Below are 23,650 nucleotides of genomic sequence, written 5' to 3'. Positions count from 1 at the left end.
GCTTGGAGTGGAGCTTGCCTCCTGTTGGAAGTCTCAGGGATACATAAGACTTCAGTTTCATCTGCCTGCGGCACTGGGAACTGTGTGGTCTGTGCTGTTGAAGAAGAAAAACCACTGCACCACCGATACCAACGACGCTGCTGGCATGCACCTTGACCTGCCAATGCCGCAATGAGCCGCACCAGCCCGCCTTCACAACGCAACCCTCGTCTCGCCAACAACTCTACCTGACACCGCCACCGAACTGCTGCTTGCACCATGACCTGTGGGCCCCATACACTGGCATTGCCTTGCACACACTGCAGCCTGTGTACTCCCGACGATGCCGCTTCTGCTGACAACGGCGCTGCTTCCTGCACTGTGGCCACCTTCTGTGAGGTACACGAAGCATGGTCCCGTCCTGCGCCGCAGCCCCAGTCCACCAATGCCAGCACCGCAGCCCCAGTCCACTGACGCCAGCACCATTGACTCGAGTGCTGTCACCAAGCGCCCCTTTCCACACCGTGACCGGTGGACACCGCACAGAGCCCTTCCAGCGCCACACCACCGACTTGGACCTACGATGACAGCACTTCAGCATCGACAACACCGCTGCCTGCACCGTGACTTGATGACACCGCACGTCGCACTGCCCACTTCACACTGCAGCCCTGGTCTCACAGATGCCTCCGGGTGCCATCACGAGCCGCTGCCTGCACTGTGACCTGTGGGCACCACATGTAACATTGTCCCAGTTCGCACCACAGCCCTGAAGCCATCCATTCCTGCGCTCCTGCTCAGCCCAGAGTTCGGTCTGAAACGCATGTGACTTCAAGGGCCCATGACCCCGCACCGACCTCTGGAACCGACACCGCAACTCCAGCGACGCTGCTCTCCGGACCTCATTGTGAGATCATGATGCCCTGCATTTCCAAGGTACTGCATGAGGGTCTTCCGAACACCGCAGCTGGCCTGCGCTGCCACGGCCAGCCTGAACTGTTGGATTTGTTCTTCACGATGCCATGATAACCCCAGATGGAGGTATTGACTTCAAGGAACTGCATTTTTAAGTTAATTCTTTAAAAATTCATATCTTTATTACTGTATGTATGATTTTGCCAATTTTGGTCTTGTTTTGCATAGATAAATATTGGATATGTTTCTAAAAACTGGAGTGGTGTGCTTTTGTACTGTGTATTATGAGCAAATGCTTCACACATTGTTTCTGCGATAAGTTTGACTACTCGTTACCAAGGGGGGTGAGCAGGAGTTATATGAGGGGGTATCGCCCTTATCCTGACTAGAGTGAGGGTCCCTACTTGGACAGGTTGCGAGCCAACTGCCAACTAGAGACCCCATTTCTAACAGAATGGTTGTCCAAAGTGAGCCAATAGAAACAAACAAAACAGCTTAAATGTTTTAATACACTGTTGACCATGCTACTAAGATCCTGATTACGAGTTCCTTATAATATTCTAACCCATGTGTAAACTCCTGTTTATGCATGGGTCAGAATTAGGAGTTTGAAAGTATTTACTGCATTCAATAATTATCAGATATGTTAAGTAACTAAAGCTTTCCTAAATTTTGGCAGGCCAAACCTGTCAAAATTTAACAGAGGAAAACATATGGTATTTACCATATCATGAAGATTTTGGTGTGTTAAAAACCAACATCTGTATGTTATTCCCCAGGAACTCGTAATAGGTGTTATTTATCATACACAATAAATCATGTGCCCAGTGAAAACTTTATTTATCAGTGGTGATAATTAACACCTCAGCTCGTAATCAGGCTCTAGATATGTAACGCTACTATTGGCAAGAGACTAATTATTTGACACTTTCACGGTTCTTAGAATGGTATGGTCAGATAACATCTACGCCAGTGGCAGACAGGACAGTAATTCTGCATAAAAGTGGAAATATGGTGACACTTGTTATATAAAATGGTGTCAGGCCCTACTCAAAATGGAAACAGACTTATGGACTTTACATCATTATGAAGTGGTGTTGTTATGTACTTGGCGGTCACAGTCATTCTCTCTGTTTGGTACTATGATCTAATGTTGTTGTGGGACAGATTGCCACTTTGTACTTGTCAGAAAGTGGGTTTATCATTTTGGAAAGGGTACCCTTACTAACTTCATAGACCAAATGTGTGCAGGTCACAACACAGATCTAAATAAGTCAGCAATGACTGGCAAAAGTCACAGGAAATTCCCCACAGAAATGAGTGCTACGCTCAAACATCACCGAACAACACTAAAATGAAGAACACAAATCTTCTGACAAATTTTAGAAAATCAAAAAATAGTTAATAAGAAAAAAAGACACAAAATCAAACAAATTTTGAGACTGGGAATCGAAGTTATGAATTTTTATATTTTTCATTCCTTTAAGACAAAATGTAAAAGAAATCATATAACATCAAGTGAAAGTCAACGTTCACCTTGACTGGGACTTAGGTGCAATTTCAGACCAACTGTGATGTAGAGATGGTCAGGTAAACCAAGCAGGTCTCAGCAATCAACATTTTACCTTGATGCTTAGTAGTCATTTTGGTTCTCAAAGTTCTTCAGTAAGCCATATTACAATGCTGAAACTGGTAAGAGTCCCTCGAAATCCGCTGTTGAAGCCATAGGTCACTTTGAAGCAGGTGTAGAACCGCTGCTGTCTTGTCAATATCCAAGTTTTTGCCTTTGAACCAAATCGCTGCTTTAGTTCTCAAAAACTTCAGCAGGGTTGGATACTGTAGCGGACAGGGCTTCACGAAACTGGATACATTTACATTTAGGCCTTTTGAGGTCTTTTTTCCTTGTACTAAAAGCTATAGGTTGGACCAAGCTGAAAGTCTTATCCAAGCTAAAAATGAGGATAAACTCAACACCTTGCCCTCGTCTTCCAAGGCTGAATGAATTTTGATCTCTCTTACAGAAATGATGTCCTCAGGTCAGGCTTCTAGGTTTCACACCAGGGCTCTCACAGCCCAGTTCTAAACAGTCAGCGGGGCATTCTTGGGAGGAACTGAGCTCCATTCTGCCTTTTGTATCCCTTTAGCAGCCACACAAGCAACAACTTGACCCTTGGAGAGCAGGTCTAGACACAGGATACCAAAAGAGGTCAGGCTTAATTCACTCTTCTTTCCTCAGCAGTCAGACAAATCTTTTTGTTTCTTATCCGGTTTAAGAATGTTCTAAGGAGGTGATGGTGAAAGGTGAGTCTTATCCTGTACACCAATCAGTGAGATGAGAATTCATTCCACTAAAATCTAGCACATTTCCCAGGTAAAACCATCCTCTCTTTTCAGCACTTCCTTTCTCAACTTACTCTAAACCTTCCCAGATTTACTCAGCAAAAAACTGCCCTAGACCTCCTCAACCACCTGAAGGTGTGCACTCAGTTCCACCCACATCCACATGGAATAAAGGTAGTCTCCCCTCTACCAGTACTGGAATAGTTTTTCCTTCTTACTGGGATCAAAGACAGAAAACCTACACTGGTGCTAGCCATGAACAGTTCCAGTTCTTAAGATACCCATTTGGGATCTTCAGTTCTAAAGAAATAGCTAAGGTTGCCATTTGTTCCTGTCTCCCTCCTAACTTTCTAATCTTTAACACATGGTCACTGTTGACACCACCCAATCCTTCCTGTTCTCAGAGACAATTTCAATGTCCTCATAGAGGTTAGATTTTAACCACATCTCTGGGCTATGTATTCTAGTCTTTGGAGCAGCCGTGCTGGATAAATTCTTCCAAAATCAATTTATTCTGAGGGAGGCAGCAAAGACAACAGTTTTTAAAAGTCACTGTTCCACTAAATGTATCAAAAATCTAATTTCTCTATTAAATTATATTTTTAATAACAAGAGGATTTTTTTGATGACATTCATGATCTTCCCCCCTGTAAATTTGCAAAACTAGGCTTGCCAGTCAAATATTTAAATTTACCTGAAAAGCAACAAACAACCGTTCATTTTGGGGACACCTGTTTTCTTTAATATTTAGTGTGTCTCACTTTTACAAATTGAACACCCATTCCCGTTGTCCTACAAGTCACACTTGGGGGTGACTTGTCCAATATATCAAAGGTTTTCCAACATGGCAGAGCGCTTTTTCTTGCCATGGCCACTGCAATGGTTTTAAATTGCAGTCCAGCCTGAACACAATGTTGCTCTCTGGTGGAGCCCATATTTGGCATTTTACTTTCACCCAAACTACCCTTGTACTCACTGGGAAGTTGAGCAAGCTGATAGGGTGAAACACGTTTATAACACATTTCAGAGGAAACGCATGGAATCTAAGCCGAACAGTAAATAGCAGAAGACAACTACAAAATGGTGTCATTTTTCTACACTAATATTGTGCAACATGTAACACTGTCACGACGATGCAAACCCCATCTACGGTGTTTGGTTAAGATGTTTTTAGGAAGATGGTTATTATGCATGGATTCGAAAAGTACACCGGATTCCTAGGATATGTTTCATATTTCAAACATTTGTGAAAAGAAAATTGCAGCCCTTAAAAAGTGTATTTTCAAAGGCACATCAGTGGATATTTTGAATAATGTATGAGTCACCATATAGGAGCCTACAGGTGGTATCCTCAGCTTCAGAAGGTTCTCAAATCGGTCTAATAAGGGTTTCTTGTAGTTTAGGCATATTTGGGAGATATTTCACCACCATTTTCTATTAGGCAGCGATTTCGTGATATGGCAGTAAGCTGGATATTTTCTATTCTGTAACTGGTTGAAATCAGAAAGCATGGAAGATTATCCAATAAAAGTGTTAATTATTTCAACATTTGCAGTCTACAAATGGATTCAACCTTTGTAGTTTGGGAAAACCTATAGGGGACTCACACCCACAGGGACAGGAAGGGAATGAGTGCAGCTGTTCATGGCTATTGGCAGAAAAAACTACTGATAAGTTTATGAACTCTGTTGTTCATAGTTTGATTATTTCTTAAATGAAGAGACGTGGGACAATCAAACCAGGATTATTCAGTTCTGTTTCATCTCAGCCCCTATCGGTCTGAGTAAAACACTTTTTAACATAACTGTGTAGCTCCAAGATTTAGAAAAGGCTGAGGGTATTGTAGAATTAAGCAGAAGTGGAAACAGGATGTAGGGAGAAGAGAATATACATTGAAATAAGAAATCAAAAGGGCAGGAGGATGGAGGGAAAAGAGTAGATAAGTTCGAAAGGCTATAAGAATGTAGATGGGAGAGAGGAATAAGTGGAGGGAAAAGAGAAAAGAGAAAGGAGGAGGAGGGGGACACAGGGTAAGTAAGGAGGGCGTAGATTTATAGGAGAAGAGAGGGCATTTGTAAAGAGAACATATATTGAAAAATGATTGGATGGACAAGAGAATGGCGGATAAAATGAAAAAGCTAGATGAAGAATATGGAGGATTAGGGAGAAGGAAACCGAGGTAAAGGGCTGTGGAGGGGACGATGTTCATGGGCAACAATGAGGAAATAGTGGGAGGGAGAGATACAATCTCCTCTGCTCATCCGATTGGAGTAGCAAAGCTCTTGGTCAGCATCAATAGTAATGACGAAGAAAAACACTTGGATGTGTTGCATTATGTTGAGTTGTTCATTACAATGCACATATTCAATTATCATTCATTTTTAAACTTACACTTGTAATCAAATATGAGGCTGAGAAGTGATGTCTACTGTTTTAGGGGTTGCCTAAATCAGCAGTGAAAGCAAAGCTGAGCGTCAGCATGATGGATGCCAACAAATTAAGTAGTAGCATTCAATTAGTTATTCTTGTTCTAGATCACTATTTTCAATGAAAAAAAGACTGTCAAGATGTTTTCAATGTTTATCAGCATTCTATAGTCTGAGGCAACACTGAAATGTCTAAAACATTTAGCATATATGTAATCGAGTTCAGCTTGTCAAAACAATCTTTGTGTGTCTAGTGATTTTCTTTACAGTTCATTTCAAGGGTTGGCATTGGTGCAAACTCTAGAGGTAGCTCGCTTCCAATGGAATAGCTTGACAAACCTCACACGAATTTGTCTTGTGTTGATGCCATAAACTATAGGGTTTAACAGTGGTGGGACCAGGAGGTAGACGTTGCCCATGTGAATGGGTATATGTGACATACTGTTGTAGTCAAGCCTGTGTACCACAGACAAGCCAATCAGTGGGATGTAGAACACTAGAACTGCACAGATGTGGGCAGCACAGGTGCGGAACGACCTAAAGTTGGCTTCTTCCGGAGACAGACATAGCACAGCCTTGATAATCAACACATAAGACAAGGAAATGAACAGCAAGTCGATTCCCATCACAGCAAGTATTACAAAAAGACCATACACTATGTTAACATGGTTATCTGCACAAGCTAGCTTCATGGCATCCTGATGTAAACAATAGGAGTGGGTAAGAACATTGCTCCCGCAGAATGGCAGACGCTTGAGGAGGATAGGCAGGGGGACCATGAGTGTCACTGCTCGAGTTAGTATTATCAGCCCAATTCTTCCAATCATTGAGTTTGTAAGTATTGAGGTGTATCGGAGGGGGTGGCAGATAGCAACATAGCGATCAAAGGCCATGGCCACTAAAATTCCCGATTCCATGGCTGATAGGAAATGGATGAAAAATATCTGCATCAGGCAGATGTCAAAGGCAATTTCTGTGGAATCAAACCAAAAGAGGCCCAACATTCTAGGCATGGTTGAAGTGGCAAGAAGCAGGTCAACGATGGATAGCAGACAGAGAAAAATGTACATGGGTTCACGTAAGTTTGAAGCAGTCTTTATGATGAAGACGATGAGCAGGTTTCCAAAAACTGCAATGATGTACATGGAGCACAAGGGAAATCCCATCCAAATGTGGAGGTCTTCTAGGCCAGGAATACCATTGAGGATGAAGACGGATGTGCTTGTGTTTGTCTCATTGTCCAACATTGCGTCTGCTTGTTGTACAATGGAGGGTCAAATTTTCTTGCTTCTTCTGCAATTGAAAATAAACAATGTTATCAACAGAGGCACCAAAATTAAACAGAGACACATAAATGTGACAAACAATAAGAAATTACTCAATTTATGGTCAAATATACAAATGCTTTTAGAAACAAGAGTTGAAATTATGTTCACACTGTTGTATCTAGGCAACTGGATGAGGACTTTAAGGATTCTAGATTGTGGATTCCAAGAGCAGTAAGCAGGCAGTTGGTAGATAGAGAGATGTGGAGAGGACGTTTCAGAGGTTGTTGTACTGGACTTAAACTTGATTTAACCATTATTTGGAGTGTACTGAATTGGCAGGATATTGCCCAGAAGAAAGAAATTTGGCAAGAAACTTGAGAAAGTGAACTGCTGACAAAATGACCTGTAGTTCTCGTCATAAATTATCCAACTGTATGAAGCGGTGAAGACGCCTGCTAGATAACCGAGGCACTGAGACAAACTGGTGGGTTTGTTCTCGAAATTGACTTTTAAGACTATTTATGGCTCTTAAAAAAGCTGACCGCAGTGTGTATCATTAGCGTTGTGGTGCATGTGTGGGCCTTACTGTGTTTTGAATGTGTCTAAACCCTTCATGGCGCTGTCATCAAAGACAACATATGAGCCCTAGGAGAGTGTCTTGAGTGTTGTGCCTGGCTCCACGTGACATTTTCAAAAGCAAATATTGAGCCTCAACAGCGCAGGGAGTATGAGTGTGAGCAAAATGCCCACGCGAGTCCTGTATACCTGACTAAGATAGAAGAAAAACTCAACAGGGGGTAGGTGCCATTCAACTTCTTTGTCAGCTGAGTGTGTAGGAGGTGACATGAGATGCACATTCTTGTGGTCGGAGTTGATGTGAGGCGTGTATCCAGGCAACCGCAACAAGTAGCGCATCACTGTGGTATTACACAGCAACAACGCGGCACACGTGACTAAGGAAGAGTGGTGGACTGCAATGACACAGTGTGTTGCACACATTCGTATGTTTAAAACGCACAGAGAACTTGATGCATACTACCTGGGAATCACGAAAGGAGCTGTAAAGGACTGCAGAGTTGATAATTGGAGCAGTTAATTGCAAGCAATAGGTGAGGACTATGGTGACCACTTCTTTTTTTTCTCTTAGAAAACGGTGATGAGGTTTAATTGTTATAGTTCATTATTTTAGGCAAGACACTATTAATTTGGAACAGAAATAGTTAACTTGAAGTGCCAATTAAATATTGCAGTGATTGTATATAAGATTTTTGGTGACTTGTAGTAACATTTTGTCATAACTGTCAGAAAGAAAATCTCCATTGTGTAATCTGACTTATTGGTAGCTTAAAGCTAGTAAGGATGCATCAATAATAGCCCCTCCTAAGTTTAAAAAAAATCCAGATCCCCCTGTAATGACTTGAGTGCTTTGAGACATATGTGGATGCCATGGGGGGGGAATGTTTGCAGCCACATGCAAATTAGCATTATCACAACATAGTTTAGGTATAGAAGGTATAAAGGTCTTAAAAACATTGCCTAAACCTACACATGTTGCACTGGTGAATCATGATGGGGATGGTGAAGAGGTGTCAGAATCAGAGGAGGGAATCAATTAGGTAAAAGTGGAGGCTTTAGAAGATAACCATGGGGGAAAAAAACAATTTAGGCCCTCATTACGACCTCTGCGGTCTTTTTCAAAGACCACCGAGGAACCCCCGTGCTGAAGACCGCCAGTGCAGGTGGTTTTCCGCACGGCATATTATGACTGCTGGCAGCCATCCATCCTTTTTCGGACAGAGAGCCGCCAGCAGCCATACTGGCGGTCGGCGGGGAAGTGGAGGTTGCTCCACCTCCACCGCCCCGTCATCAGAACACCGCCCACTGAATCATGTCCCATGCATCGGTGTGGCGGTGTTCTGTTGACGGCGTGCTGGCGGTGGAGCAGCCCCCATGGATCCCGTCCCCTCCCGGAAGATCAACGGACAAGGTAAGTTGATCGTCCGTTAGGGGAGGGGGTGGGGAGGTGTTGTGTGCGTGCATGGGGGTGTGCATGTGAGTATGTAGAGGGGGTGTGTGAGTGCGTGTATGCATGCGGGGGGGGTGTTGTGTGTATGGGAAATGTGTGTGGGTCGGTCTGTGTGTATGTCTGTGTGTGGATATGTGTTGTTGCAGTGTATGTGTGAGTGTAGGGGTGTGTGTCTGTGCATGTTGGGGGTGGAGAGGGGGTGTGTGTCTGTGCATGTTGGGGGTAGAGGCGGGGAGGGGGGGTCCTGCCACCTTTGGGGGAGGGCAGGGCAGTGGAGGGTATGGGGGAAGGACTCCGGCCTTTTGGTGGTATTACCGCCACTTCTCCCCCATTCGCCAGGGTTGTAATGAGGGCCTTAGTTGTAGAAAGACATGCTTTTTTTTTTAATCTCAGTTGCTGGGGGAATATGTAGAACAATATGTGCCTGTAATCAGAACATTAGCTTCAACAAGTAAGTTCAAAGACTTACACAAAGAAATAATATGAGAGCAACTCATAAATAGGAACAATAATATCACAAATCAAGAGAAACAGAGTTGAAGGACCCTTCTTTGCAGAAGACAATGAACATATTGAGGTGCATAGAAGATACATAAAAGAGCATAATGAAGACCAACGCAAGGAAAAATGTGAATATAGCAAAGTGAATGTTGTACAGAAAATTAAAAAGGGTCCTGAGGCATTAACAAAGGCCTCTGCAGTAAATGAAAAATGGCAATGTTATTGATGTGGTAGCACTAAATACATAACAGATGCAAGGAGGACAATAGTGTTAAAGTGCTGATGATATGTGAAGATCTTGTTGGAGAAATAAAAGAAGGGTCTCATCATTTTAAATGTGTGGTGAGGATCAATGAGACTACAGTCACTGTCTGGACAGATACATGGTCTCCTTCCACAATAATTGACGAGACAGTGTGGAAAAGTTTGGGGGAATGTAAGCTGACTCCACCCAACATTGAACTGGAAAGATATTATGGTGTGAAGCTGCCCCGATTGGATTCTTTAAGTGCAATATTACATATAAGGAAAGTTGTCTGGAAAGAACAGTGTATGTAGTGGAGAAAGGTAAAGCACATGGAGAGAACATAAAGCCTTAGGCACCAATGTAGATTCCAACCATTCCATTCAGAGCACGTGTTGCTTACTACAGAGGTGGAAAATGCAAAGTAGTGTGCACAGTATCCAAGGTTATTTGCTGATAAGTTAGTATGCTTGAATAAATTTGAGCACTGTATACATCTAAAATCTGGAAGCACAACAAAAGTGCACAAACTGAGGAATGTTCCTTTAGCTCAGAGGGCACAACTCAAGGCAGAACGGGATTCAATATGTACGGCTGGTGCAATAGAGCTGATAGAATTGTCTGAGTGACTCAGTCCAATAGTTTTAGCTCACAAAGCCAATGGAAGATTGTGTATGTGTGTCGATTTGAGAGACCTCAATCAAGATATATGGATTGACCATCACCTGCTACCACACGTACACCAGATGATCTCTAGTATTAAGGATACCAAGTACTTCACCTCTATAGACTTGTCCAGTGCTTACCACCAATTTCAATTGCACCCTGAATTGAAACACCTCATGTCATTTATAACACCAGACTACACATTCCAGTATGTGTGGTTACCATTTGGGCTGTGATCAGCCTCCACAGTTTTCCAGTGGCTTGTCAGACGTGTATTTAAGCAGTGTTGAATGTTTTTGTTTTCCACAATGGCATTTTAGTGTGGAGTACAGATATTGGGTGTCATGATTGCAAACTAGATGAGGTGTTTACCAGATTACAGAAAACTGGTTTAACTGTTAGCATGGTCAAGTGCAAGTTTGGAGTATTGCAAGTGGATAATCTAGGACACACATGGTCAGGGGAAAGGATAAAACACAAAATGAAGTTACTTGAAGCAAATGACAATGCAACCCCCCCTATTGACAAGGAACAACTTTGTTCATTTCTCTAGTTAGCTACATATTATTCTGAATTTGTGCAACATTTTGCTCATAAGGTGCATGTACTGAGAAAGTTAATGAAGAAAGGAGTATAATTTGAGTGGGCACACAAGTGACAGCAGGCATGTGAAGGAATCAAACGAGGAGATTGTCAAAACAGTGGCTATGAAACGGTCTGATCATCAGGATGAAACAATAGTTCTAATGGATGCCAGGGCTAATGGATTGGGTGTGGTATTGATGCAGAAAAAGAATGGTCATGAAAGATTTGTGGCCTTTGTCTTGTGCACACTGAAAGGTGCGGAAGTGACATTCTGTAATGGATAGGAAAGTACCTGCATGCTGGTGGGGGGTGAGTTGCTTTAAGACCTATGCTTAGGGAACCACATTCAAGCGGAGGAATGATCACAAACCTTTAATTGATATGTTCACCACCAAAGGAGCCAAGAAGGCAAAACGGAGGATTGCTAAATGCTTGTATTATCTACAGGAGTATGATTTTGTGTTAAGGTATGTGCCAAGTAGCAAGTATCTCAATAATGATTCCTTTATAATGGTAACCGAGATAAGCAAAGACATGAATGGAAAGGATCATAACTGTGAAGAATGATTGGTTGCCAGTGTGAATCATGTGGGGGAGCCATAACTGAGGAAGAATGGGAACAAAATATTTTGGAAGATGATGTATTAAGACAACTCACTGCATGTTTGTTCAGTACCATTATTCAAGTGGAAACTATAAGAAGCGAGTTTGGAAATTACAGGATGGTATGGCCGAAATGGTCACTGGAAGAAGGTATATTGAGAAGGAATGAGAGATTGGTGGTGCTTTTAGGACTGCAGACTAGATTGTTGGAGCTCTTGCATGAGGGCCATGGTGGAATGCCAGGTATTAAGAGAAGGGTTTGCATTGAATTTTGGTGGTGGGGCATTGACAAATAAATCAAGGGGTTTGTACTATATTGCATTGTTCAGTGATAAATCCCACAATTCAAAGAATCACCCATCACATCTACTAAACTTCCAGAAAAGCCATAGCAAAGGCTAGCGATAAACATATGTGGACCATTCATCAGCAGAGGAATGGAAGGGAACTATGCCATAGTTCTGATGGATTATTTCTCCAAATGGCTGGAGGAGTCTTTGTAAGAGAAACAAAAGCTCCCCTTTATCATAAATTTTGGTGAAGAAGTATTTAAGAGGGAAGGTTATCCTAAGTGCATAATCAGTGACAACCGGCCACAATTTGCCAGCAAGGAGACAAGGGGTGTTTCATCACAGAACTGCAGTGTTTTCCAGCAGAGAAAATAAATAGGGCGATTTCTTGTAGAGAAAATATATAGTAAAAATGTGAAAAATAATATTTTTGAAACATTATTGTACAGAGATGTTCCACCTCTTGGAAAATGTAGTTGTGCACACTGTATGCATTAGAGTACTCTACATAAAGCACAACAAATTTTACGCAGTAGTCCAATTATTCATACTGATTCTCCTTAACCACCTATGTGCAGAGGGTGACCCACAAATTGTCTCATACTACCTTCATTGTGCAGAGGATGACAACTCATAATCGTCTGTACATAGAAACATTTTCTTTACATATATCAAACTCTAGAGGTGAGGGAGCAGGTTCTCTTGCATCCAGAGGTTGATTTTTTTTCTGAAATGCCAACATGCACAGCTTGCTGATGTCACAGCAAAACAAAAGAGAAAGACAACCATGCTAATGGCGTGGTCTGCTTTCACTATTGAGTTGTCCCCTGAGCACCGATCCACACAGGAGAGGGATTGCTGGAAAGGTGATAATGTCCCCTTTCAACCACAGACTTTCCCTAGTGAATATCTGCTTGGTGATCACGATGGGGATACAATCTCCCAGCAGGGATCTGCTCCACTAGGAAACTTTTTTTGTGGGGGGAGTGGCCTGTGCTTCCGTCCAGGCTAATCAACCGTTCTGCACCAGGGAAAGCAGCACTGCCTTTTTTTTGGGGGGAAGGGGAAATCCTCCCCAGCTAAGCCCTAGCACGGTTTCTATAACTCTGGTGGGAAAGACAGGGGTGTTTACCCCCAAACCACCCTCATGGGGGGCAGAACGCCCACTAGACATCTGGTAAGATAATCAGTGCTGCTTTTTTTGTTGGGCGGGGTGGTGCCCTTGAGTATGGGCAGGTGTTTTCCAACACGGACAGCCATATCACACTCTCTACTCCCTGGGGGCAGATATGTGTTTTTTACTTATAATTTGCCCCATGAGAGGGGTAGAAATCCCACCAGACTCCAGGAAATATGGTTTTAATGGTATTTGGGAGAGAGCAGCCCCCACAAGCATGGGCTTGTGCTCCCCATAAACCCAGCCATAATATTCTGAGGGGGAAGGAAGGGGGTGTTTATCCCCAATCTGCTCCTCGGGGGGGTGAAGGCCACTGGCCCCCCTGGAATCAAAACAGCACATTTTATTACGGGGAGTATGCTCCCCTGTTCATGGGCTAGTTCTCTCCCTAACCCCAGCCATATCAGATTTGCTGCCCCCAGGGGATTAAAAGGGTTGTTTATTCCTAATCTGCTTCCCCAGAGGCAGAAAGAGCACTAGACACTAGGGAGTGGTAGCTGTACTGCTGTTGTGAGGGGTACCCCATTACCCTGTGTTTCCTCCACCCCAGGTATGACAATCTTTCTGTTACCGCTGGGGGCAGATTTGGGGAGTATACCCACAGTATGCCCAAAGAAACTAGTTTATATTTTAGAAATAAAATACTTGGGGTGTGGGAGGACCGCCCTGGTGTTGGATCAATCCTCCACTCCTAAAGCCCTAACATTCTTTCTTCCCTGAAGGGCATCTTCATTCACTTGGCAAGCAAAGTGGAAGAGTGAGGGAAATCCAAAATACTGACATATTCTGTTTCCACTATGCAAGGCCTATTTCTCTCATAGGTTAACATAGGGATTGCCTTTAAATATCGTTTACGTGCAGTTTATCATTGGGAGAAGATAGAGATTTGGAGTTTGGGCTCACTGAACTCACAATATAAAAATACATCTTTTGGTAAAGCTGTTTTTTTAGATTGTCTGTTTGAAAAAGCCACTTTTAAAAAGTAGGCATGTTCTTGCTTAACAATCCTGTCCCTCTGCTTGGCTGGTGAATACACATCTGAGTCAGAATGACAGTTGGGCAGCTTGTGAATTCGCTCTAGACAGTGACATAAAAGGAGGTGTGACCTGCATATCCTGATGAGTCTTCCTGGCTAGAGTGTTGGGGTCGGGGGGGGCTGACACCTGCACTTACAAGGGCTCTGCCTGCCCTCACACAATACAATCTCTAACTCATAGAGTGCTTTTAGGTCAAGGAAGAGTTGATGTTTGCCTACTTCAAAGGCAGAAATGAGTTTAAATATTGGACTGCTGACCCCACATCTTTAGATTACTTCTGGATCAAGAGGCACCTCTGCCAAGGAGAAGAGCTTGATGCTTGAGGAGGACGTGCCACTCTGCCTGTTGCTTTGCTGTGCTGACCTGCTGCTGCTACTTCTGCCTGGGGAGTGAAAGGACTGGACTTTGCTTTCTGAAATCCTGCTTGTGAAGTTTCTCCAATGGCTTGGACTGAGCTTGCCCCCTGTTCCTAAGTCTGAAGTCTCAGGGCCACCAAAGACTTCATCTGCCAGCACCTGGGCTCTCTTGTCGAGACCCCAACCCTGCCAAGGGTTGCCACATCCAGTCCCTGGGTCCTTGAAAGGAGAGGCTGGTGAACCTAGTGTGCCGGAGCCGAGCAACAGGAAAATGGACAGAGCGCCTGCACCGCGGCTGTAAAAAAGAAAAAAAAAACAACGCATCACCAGCTCAGAGCGGATTTATCTCTGCTGTGCATACGGATTTCCCATGCATCACCCCACGGCTTCAAAATCTTCAACAGCACCACACAAACTTTAGGCTGCTTGTCCCTAAATCAATGCATTGCTTCCCCGGCGGAGAAAGAATCAATGCACGGCCTCCCTTGCGGGTAAAGAATCGAGGCATTGCTTGCTTTTCCGATGCACGCCCGCCCGTGCGGCTTTATTTTTGATGCACACCAGGTACTTTGTGCTAAAAAAAAGCATCCGTTCATTTCTATGGTTTAAGACTCTTAGCCTTTAAAAATTCATATCTTTGCTTATGTATGTTGGATTTTTGTTGTTTTGGTATGGACTGATTTAGATAAATATTGTTTTTTTTTCTAAACTGGTGTCCTTTTGTGGTGTTTTCACTGGGTCACTGTGTGTGTTTGTACATATACTTTAGACATTGTCTGTGAGATTAGCCTGACTGCATGTGCCAAGCCACCCAAGGGATGAGCAGGGGTTATCTTAGCTGTGTGACTCCCTTACCTTGACTAGAGTGAGGGTCCTTACTTGGACACAGTGTAAAATGACTGCCAACTAAAGACCACATTTCTAACATTGTTATTTGTACTTGACATACAGTGATTGGTGTACATTATTGGCTAATCACACATTCAGAGGTGTACAAATAGTCACAGATTTTAAACTCATTACCCTGCGTACATTTCAGAAATACACAGATTTATTTCAAAATCATTTTCATTGATTGTAGTTTAGCATATGAAGTGCTGTACAGTTGGCACAGAATGAAAAATCATCGCAAGGTGTATCTAATTTGTTGGCTCTGGGTTTCACGTTTGTAGGTTGATCAAAAACCCTACATATATATATATATATATATATATATATATATACACACATATATACACACTCACCACCAGAAGAGTCTATCAGTTTTAATGCTATGTTGCTTTTGTAATTTAGCCATTGTGACAAAAAAATTGCAGTTGAAACCGTTGTCACAAAAGGCAGTTTTTTCCTACTCCTTTTTATTATTATTTTTATTTCAACTATTAGTTTCTTTGGAAAAACTGGAGGAACCTACAGAAAAGACTCCTTGCTGAATTCAGAATTCTAAGCTTCAGAAATGCATTGCTTGTTTAGGATCAATGGATTTTACATCTGTTTCTTCCAAATTACAAGTAGGCTGAAACCACAAAAATTTGGAAAACTGCACTACCTCTTACAAAGGTGCAAAAACAATGTGTTTTTTTTTTTTTATTAAATCCGCTTGTTCCTGAAAGCTGAGAAGATGGCGATCGAAGCACAGCAAACCTTCCATTGAATGCCATTTTCAGGAATAAAAGCCTCACTTTCTGGCACAGCACTTTAGCAACCAAACTATAGCTATGTTTTTGCTATTTTCCCAGTTAACTCCAAGGAAATCTACAAACCCTGTAGACCTTTAGGATACCTAGAATTTTGGGAAAAAAGGACACAAATGTGGCATGGGCTGCTTTTGTGGAGAAATGTTTTGAAGGCATAAGAGCAAAGTAGAATGTGCATAAAACATATGGCTCAGCAACGACTGTAGAAATGCCTCAGGAACTATGCAGTTAAGAAAAAAACACCTGCCCCTAACTTTGCGGCAATCATAAGGAGCGGGGTTTTTTAAAAGTTTTTTTTTACTTTTACTTTTAAGCTGGATGTTTTGAGACGTGTTCTCAGTAATCAAGCCATTTTAGCTCTGGGAAAGTTTGTATTGATGGTTTCTATTTCAATATTTCTAAACAGCTTCATAAAATTACTATACAAACCTGCGACTATTTCAGGAAGACTTCCTATAAAAAAGAAGGTATTGTCCATTTAGCTTATTATTGTGCTTTTTAAAAACCTTAAACATGCTGCCTTTCCACTACTTGAGGGCCTTGTCTGGAATCAATAACAATACATATATTGGTTAAGCGTAGATTTCAGTTTGGGGGTACAACTGCTACTCATGACTTGCTGTGTGGTACTACCTTTGTTAAAGCTGTTTTCAGGGGCTCTTGAAGGCAGGAAGAGGAACTACATGGAAGTCTATTTAATTTCTGTCGTTTTCAGTCCTTGCTCCTCCCCCAGAGCCTTAGCAGCAAATAGGAGACTGCTGAGGGGCTAAGGTTCTCATTGGAATTCAAATGGGTATCACGTCAATTTCAATGCCTGGAGTTTTCATGAATTGTGAAAAGCAGTTTAAAGGCCGGATATACCATGCTAGATATCGCTCATGTTTCTATGGTGCAGAGGTGTAAAAAAATGCAAGTCCAATCAAAAAATATATTCCTATGTAAGAATAAACAAAATAATATGGGCTCGATTTGCACAAACAGATCTGTAAAATTATGGTGGATGGAGGTGTCCATCTCTACTCTTTTTTTGTTTTTTGTTTTACACAGAAATGTCATGTGACATTTCTGGCGGGGTTCTATTTCTGGACACTACATAGCGCAGATATTTTAAAGCACAGGATGAATGGGGCACAGTGAGAAAAATGCTCATTTTTTTGTCCACAGGGAAAATATGTTTTCCCCCATGGGGAAAGTTGTTTCTCTAGGCTCTGCAAATCCGGAGGTTATCCTATGTCTTTCTCATCCTGGAAGGGAGTTCCACTAATCAGTGGCTGAAGTAACTGAATGTCCACTTATGTACATGTTTGAGCGTGTTGATACTTTGTAAGGTAAACCAATCCTTGTAACGCCCATTGGTGTTGATTCACCAAAATGCAAGGGGTAGCAGAAATGACATCATCCTAATGTTCAGCTGCTGACGACGCACAGAAAGTGACATCATATTATTTTTTGATCCTGATGAAGTTAGAGAAGATGCTGTCAAAATACCTTTGACAGAATTTAAGGTAGTGACATCGCTGTACTAAAAAATAGCAACAGTATATGGAAGATTAAACATTAAATGAAAGATAAACAAAATAATGCAACAGTTTCCTAAAGCAGAAGGAAATCTATTTTTGCATATGGTACAAAAACAGATTTGTATCTTGTATCGTCTTTAGAAACCTTCTGCACTAGTTTATAAATCTATACATTATTGCATATAAATACACATACACATGTGCAAAATCCTCATGATTGAGAGACTAAGGATACAAACAAATGAAAAACGTCCGACTTTTGGATGAGGAATAGTAAAGATGGCTCATATGTGCCCCACTTCTGCCTTTGTGGTCTCTCAGACCAGGGGTTGTAAAAGCAATGTCAAGGGTCACAGGACAAAGCCAGGGGTAGCTGCCCCGATCCTGTCAACTTGTACATGATGTCCATGGCAACGTCTAATTGTCATCTTTTGCGTGGAATGTACTACCAGGAATAATTTTAGAAAATGTAAACGAAGGTATTTTCTGGGAGTAAATGAACACTTAAGGCTGAAAACACCTTCGTGAATTGGTTTCTTTCTCTTAAAGCTTCCTATCATGTGGATAAGGTGTTCAAATAACTACTTTTACCCTGCAAGGCAAGCAAGAGTTCGTGGATGGGAAACCTGAGCGAAGGTTTAAAGTGTTGACTGTAAACTACTCTCGTGCTTTTAAGTCCATGATAGGAGAGTGATGCTGGGTGTATGTCTGGGGGAGTGTTGATAAAGAACGTTACATTACATTTAATGGAAATAAACTACAAAAATGACGAAAAGAGAATATGACAACTTGAGTCAATAGGACATCATCACATGGTAGGTCTGATCAGCTTGAAAGCTGGAGAGAAATCCCTTTCAGATTTGTTGCAAAACTCTGAAACGCCTGTCTTGTGCCTCAGGACAATGAAGGGGAAGTCTAAAATGGACACGGTCATCACCCATCATTCTTGTAAATTCTTATGGCATGGGTCTTGCACCCTGTAGCCCTACTATTAGCTCTCTGCTCAGCTGCCTCGAATGTGTTACCTTTGTGCAGCGAGTAAATTAAAGAGCATCTGGATGAGGTAATAGATTGCTAATCTATATTACCCTCATGTTCCTCCTATCCTTGTCCCATTCATTAGAAGTGAGATAAACCTATCTCGCTGAGAGAAGAAAAAGAACAAGGAATGCTGGGAACTTTCCCACCCCCTCCCACTGGGAGTACACAAGGCACAATTACCCAGCATTCGGCCTGAACTACCCAGCCCTACAATGAAGGCCAGCCGTCCGGGAAGGAGGGAGTGGCATAATGAATGGGACAAGGACAAGAGGACCAGGAGTAATGACGATTACCAGTAAGTAATCGGGCATTCTTTTTGCTGGGCTATACAATACTTAATTTGAGCTGATGGTTACCATTGGGGGCCGCCAGCACTCTTTTTTGGGGACCAGCACTTATATTTGCTCAGCAGATGTTTCCAGAGAGAAAGAGAGAGAAAAACACACAAAGGGGAAAAAGAAGAAAAAGAAAGATGAAAAAATGCTTACGAAGGGAGAACGCAGGAGCCTGCAAGAGTGACATAAAGGGGCAGGTAGAGTCTAGGAGTTGATTAAAGAGGCGCAAGATGGATTCCAGATTAAGCAGCGTTGGCATTTGGTGGGTTGGTGCCAGGCACAGGCTTTTGAGTAGACCTTTGGGCACCAAAATTTATTCTCCTACAAATTAAACACTGGAACTAAAATGAGATTTTGCAGCAGATTGGAAGCCCCTAATATTGCCTGTGTGGATTTTCTAGAATTGGTGAACAGCAGCACACGTGTAGAATTCAGTGCAACATTCGCTTCAATGTTTTACCACATATTTGCTCCCTGCGTAGCCACTTTTATGTGATACAGCAGCTGTTTGTGCAGTGTCTGCCTTTTGAAGAGAACTAGTAGAAGAATCCTCAAGCCAAACATTAGGCGGCATTATGTGGTCTTCTTCCTCCACCTGAAGTCGTGAATGCTTTTTTTCTTCCGAGGATAGTGGAAGGAGAGCAAAACAATCCGAAAGTTAAGGGTCAAAGTAACAGTGCTCGAAGATCCACTTTCTGGAAGCCCCTGATGGGACACAAAAGCACTGGTGATGATGGAGGTGTTTATACACACTGTTACAGGGCTGGAGCTTCCAGGAAGTGGAATGATTATCACTATGGACCGAGAAGTAACAGGAATTGCTACCCATGTCCTGTCCTTTGATTTCCTAGCAGGTAGTGGTGCTCAGTTTACAGAGGGTGTTCTGTGTCCGCTTGTGCTGCGTCACCTGCAGGTTCAAGAACTGTTCTAAAGAACAACTCCATTCATAAGGTAATGTATGAAAATACTGTTTTTTTATGCTTCTCATTTGCCCTTCCCAGGGGCTGATTTCAGTTGTGGGGACTGTCCTCCTTGTGAAGAACCAAAATTAAACTTGTTGAAATCTGTGGCCCAATTCTGCTTCTCACCTTGGCACTGGTTTTTGGGCTTGAATGTTGAATTATTCTTGCATTTTGCTTCGCAACTTCTTCTGCAAGTTTTTGTTTGGAGGCCCCTTTGTATGATAGAAATGTCTTAAGTGGATGGCTATTGTTTCACAATTATGTTTAGATTGCAAATCCAAAGATGGAAGCCAAAGAGGAGCAGCAGAAATAAAATATTCCAAAAGATATTAAGCACAATGGAAATTCAGAAAAGCCCTTACGTTATGCAAAGATAACAGGAAACTGATTAATTGCATAGTTCCTGTTTTATATGTAATTTTCTGCCGATGGGCATTTCCTGCTTACGGGTCTCTTTTGAGTGTGGTAATACCGGCTAGTATTAACGCACAAAACAATTGCATGGATAAACATTTCATGAAGAATTTAAAAAACTTAAATCAAATGCAAGGGTGCTGCAGTCGGATTTACCACTCAGTGTTATCTCCAGATGCGGCATTACGACTACTTATAATCTGGGCCTTTATGGGTTATATGGAGTTTTGCAGATGCAGAGTGTCCATCACAAATAATGGCAACTGTAAAAACAAAAAATACCGATGACCCTACAATGAGCTATTAGAAAAGTCCCAGCATATTACGGACATTGTTTTTTCTTGAAGAAATATCTCTTTAGTGGTTTGTTTCTGCAAAATAAAAACAAGCATTTGCAATGCAATGGTTCTTACATTTGCTCGAGTTAGAGCTATTAGCATTGGAAATTCCTAACTAGACTTTTCTTGCCACATAAACCGAAAATAAAAAGTCAAACAGTTGACATAAGTGAGCAGATTCAAAGCGCCATGGCTAGCATGAGCGAGAAGGAGAAACAAAAAGAAAAATAAGTTTGCTCGCAGTCAAGCTTATTGGCAATCGTGCAAATATCCATGTAACAGGGGCAGTTTGTAAGGCAGTAACAAAACCGCTCCAAGGAAAGAAAAAGGTAAAGAATTTACCAATGATGATAAAGGATTTTTAAAAGGCAAGCGCATGAATGAGTGAAAGTAATGGGCGTGGTTAAAAGCCCACAATGCTTACAACAGGTCAAAGCTCTTGCGCATTCGACCTAAACGACTGCCAGCAAGACATGATATTGGGCTAGAATTCAATTTTTCACAGCAAGTGCTCCCACCTTCAGCACTTTCAACAAAAAGATCCCTTCCAAGCTGCCTGTGATCTCTCAATGTAGCAGAGTTTCTAACACCCTATAAGATTGGCAGACTGTCCACAAATGTCTAAATAATGCCCGTATTACCAGACCCAAAAAGGGGCTTTTTGGAAAGGTGCCATTTGAAATTGTATTTCCTGGAGATGCAAATCAGAAAAAGTCAACATCAGGACAAAAATGCATATAAATACTCCACAAGTAAATTAGAAACGTTACTAGTTTACTTGTGCCTACCCTCCTCCGGGCCCTGGTACACCATTCCTAACAGTTTACAAACATTCTAGGACATCCATCAGACAGCAATCTATCATTTAAGTTCATTTTTATCCTGATGATGACCTGAAATAATGAAGATCGAAACGCAGTCACCATAAATCAGCAGATTCACAGACTCTGAATTATAACACAATTCTGTAAAAACATCCTATCACTCCTTCATGTTTGACCCCTTTCCCACCATGGACTTAATGGTTACATCTGGTGGCGCCACGAACGTAACCATTACGTCCTGGTATAGGCCCTCGGGGAAGCGCTGGCGCTCCCCACAAGGGCCTTCCCCACACACCCCCCCAAGGCAGGGCTGGAAGGGGAACCGCATAGCGATCGTGCTGCAGGAATGCCCACTATACACCAGGGACTTTGTTTACTTTTGGTAAACGAAGAAGGGGAGCGGCTCCTTGGGCAAGGGTCACTCTCCAAGGGGTGCAATTTATTATAAGGCCATTTCTGCCCCCCCCCCCCCGGGAAGATCAGCCTATATTAATTAGGCCGATCTGCCCCCATGGGGGGCAAAAGCCACTAGACACCGTTTTAAAAAAAAATTATTTATATTGATAAGGGGGCGACACCTTAGGCAAGGGACGCTCCCCAGGGGGCAATTATTTTACAAGGCCTTTGCTGTCCTACCCCCCCCAGGGGCAGATTGGCCTATACTGTATTAATTAGGCCTATCTGCCCCCAGGGGGGGCAGAAGCCACTAGACACCTGGGATTTTTTTTTATTTTTATTTATATTGATAAGGGGAGCAAACCCTTAGGCAAGGGTCGCTCCCTGGGAGGAGGAGGGGGGGAATTGTTTTTAGGCCATTTCTGCCCCCTATTTCTATTAGGCCGATCTGCCCCCTGTGGGGCAGAAACCTCTTAGGCACCAGGGATTGGTGTGTGTGTGTGTGTGTGTGTTTTGTTTGGGGAGGCAGCCCCTTGGGCAAGGGTCGCTCCCCATGGGGGCACATTAATTTTGGACATATCTGCCCCTCTTGGGGACAGATCGGCCTATTTTTGGAAGGCCCATCTGTCCCCACCAGAGACCAGGGAAGATTTTCTTTTCAAAATAAGAGGGTGGGGGCATGGCCATACCCCCACCCAAATTAAATGGGGCCAAAGTTGTTCTGCCCACCAGTAGGTAGATGGGGCAATTACCCCAGAACACACCCAGGGAGGGTAGGCAGAAAGTCTACTAGATGCCAGGGAATTAAAAAAACAAAACAATAGTGTGGTGGTGGCTACCAACCAGTACGGGCCTGGTTATGTCCCCACCCAACTGAACATTCTTTCAGCTCTCCCCCGCACACTAAAACATCTTATCCAATGGCAAGCAAGAGGACATTTGATAATTGGGGGTTTTGGTTTTACATTTGGGACATGAGAGCTTGGCTAACTCTCAAAATCGTCCCACTTGGAATGGTGAGAGCTGCACTTTTTGGACTTTGGGACGCTGCCATGTAGAAAAATCCACAAGACCTAGACACATCTGAAAACTAAACATCTGGGTGAGTTCAGGGCGTTGTGCTTCACATGCACCCGGCACCATTTTCTTACCCACAATGCCCTGCAAACCTCCGACTTTGCTGGAAATCACACATTTTTGTGACAGAACCTTCCAGAATCTGCAGGAATCCACAAAATTCCTACCACCCAGCATTGTCTCATCTATACCGATACAAATTCTGCCCCACTTGTCAGCCTAAAAAGGTTTTTTTTTTTGTTTCAAATGGCTCTTTTGGACCTGCTGTGGTTCCCCCTCAATTACGACATGTTTTTGGCTCTTCCCTGTCACAGGCACTTGGCCCACCTACACAAGTGAGGTATCATTTTTACCAGGAGACTAAGGGGAACATTGGCTGGTAGGAAATTTGTCTTGTTGCATAGATACCACACAGAAATGTGGGAAAAATTTGATTTTTTTTAGTTAAATTTGAGGATTGCTGAGGATTCTGGGTAGAAAAACATTGGGGGATTCAAGCAAGTCACACTTCCCTGGATTCCCTAGGGTGTCTAGTTTTCAGAAATGTTTGGGTTTGGTAGGTTTCCCTATATGGCCCTAGGCCTAACCACACAAGGGAGGACGCATTTTTATCGGGAGACTTGGGGGAACGCT

At 42.7% G+C, this 23,650-nt stretch overlaps 1 protein-coding gene across 5 annotated transcripts in view; it reads right to left on the bottom strand.

Annotated features, from left to right (window-relative positions):
• Positions 1 to 2,328: 2,328 nt before the first annotated feature.
• LOC138249703 (olfactory receptor 51E1-like) overlaps positions 2,329 to 23,650 on the bottom strand; it is a 179,246-nt gene continuing 157,924 nt past the window's right edge. For all 5 annotated transcript variants that reach the window (XM_069203702.1, XM_069203701.1, XM_069203697.1 and 2 more), the window contains one exon: positions 2,329 to 6,953. In XM_069203702.1, coding sequence (XP_069059803.1) covers positions 5,936 to 6,907 — 972 coding nt within the window. In that variant the 5' untranslated portion in view covers positions 6,908 to 6,953 and the 3' untranslated portion in view covers positions 2,329 to 5,935. The remainder of the gene's footprint in view (positions 6,954 to 23,650) is intronic.

Source organism: Pleurodeles waltl, chromosome 8 (genome assembly GCF_031143425.1).
Source record: "Pleurodeles waltl isolate 20211129_DDA chromosome 8, aPleWal1.hap1.20221129, whole genome shotgun sequence".
NCBI lineage: Eukaryota > Metazoa > Chordata > Amphibia > Caudata > Salamandridae > Pleurodeles > Pleurodeles waltl.
Note: the sequence above shows the minus strand (reverse complement) of the source record. Positions and strands in the feature narration are given on the sequence as shown.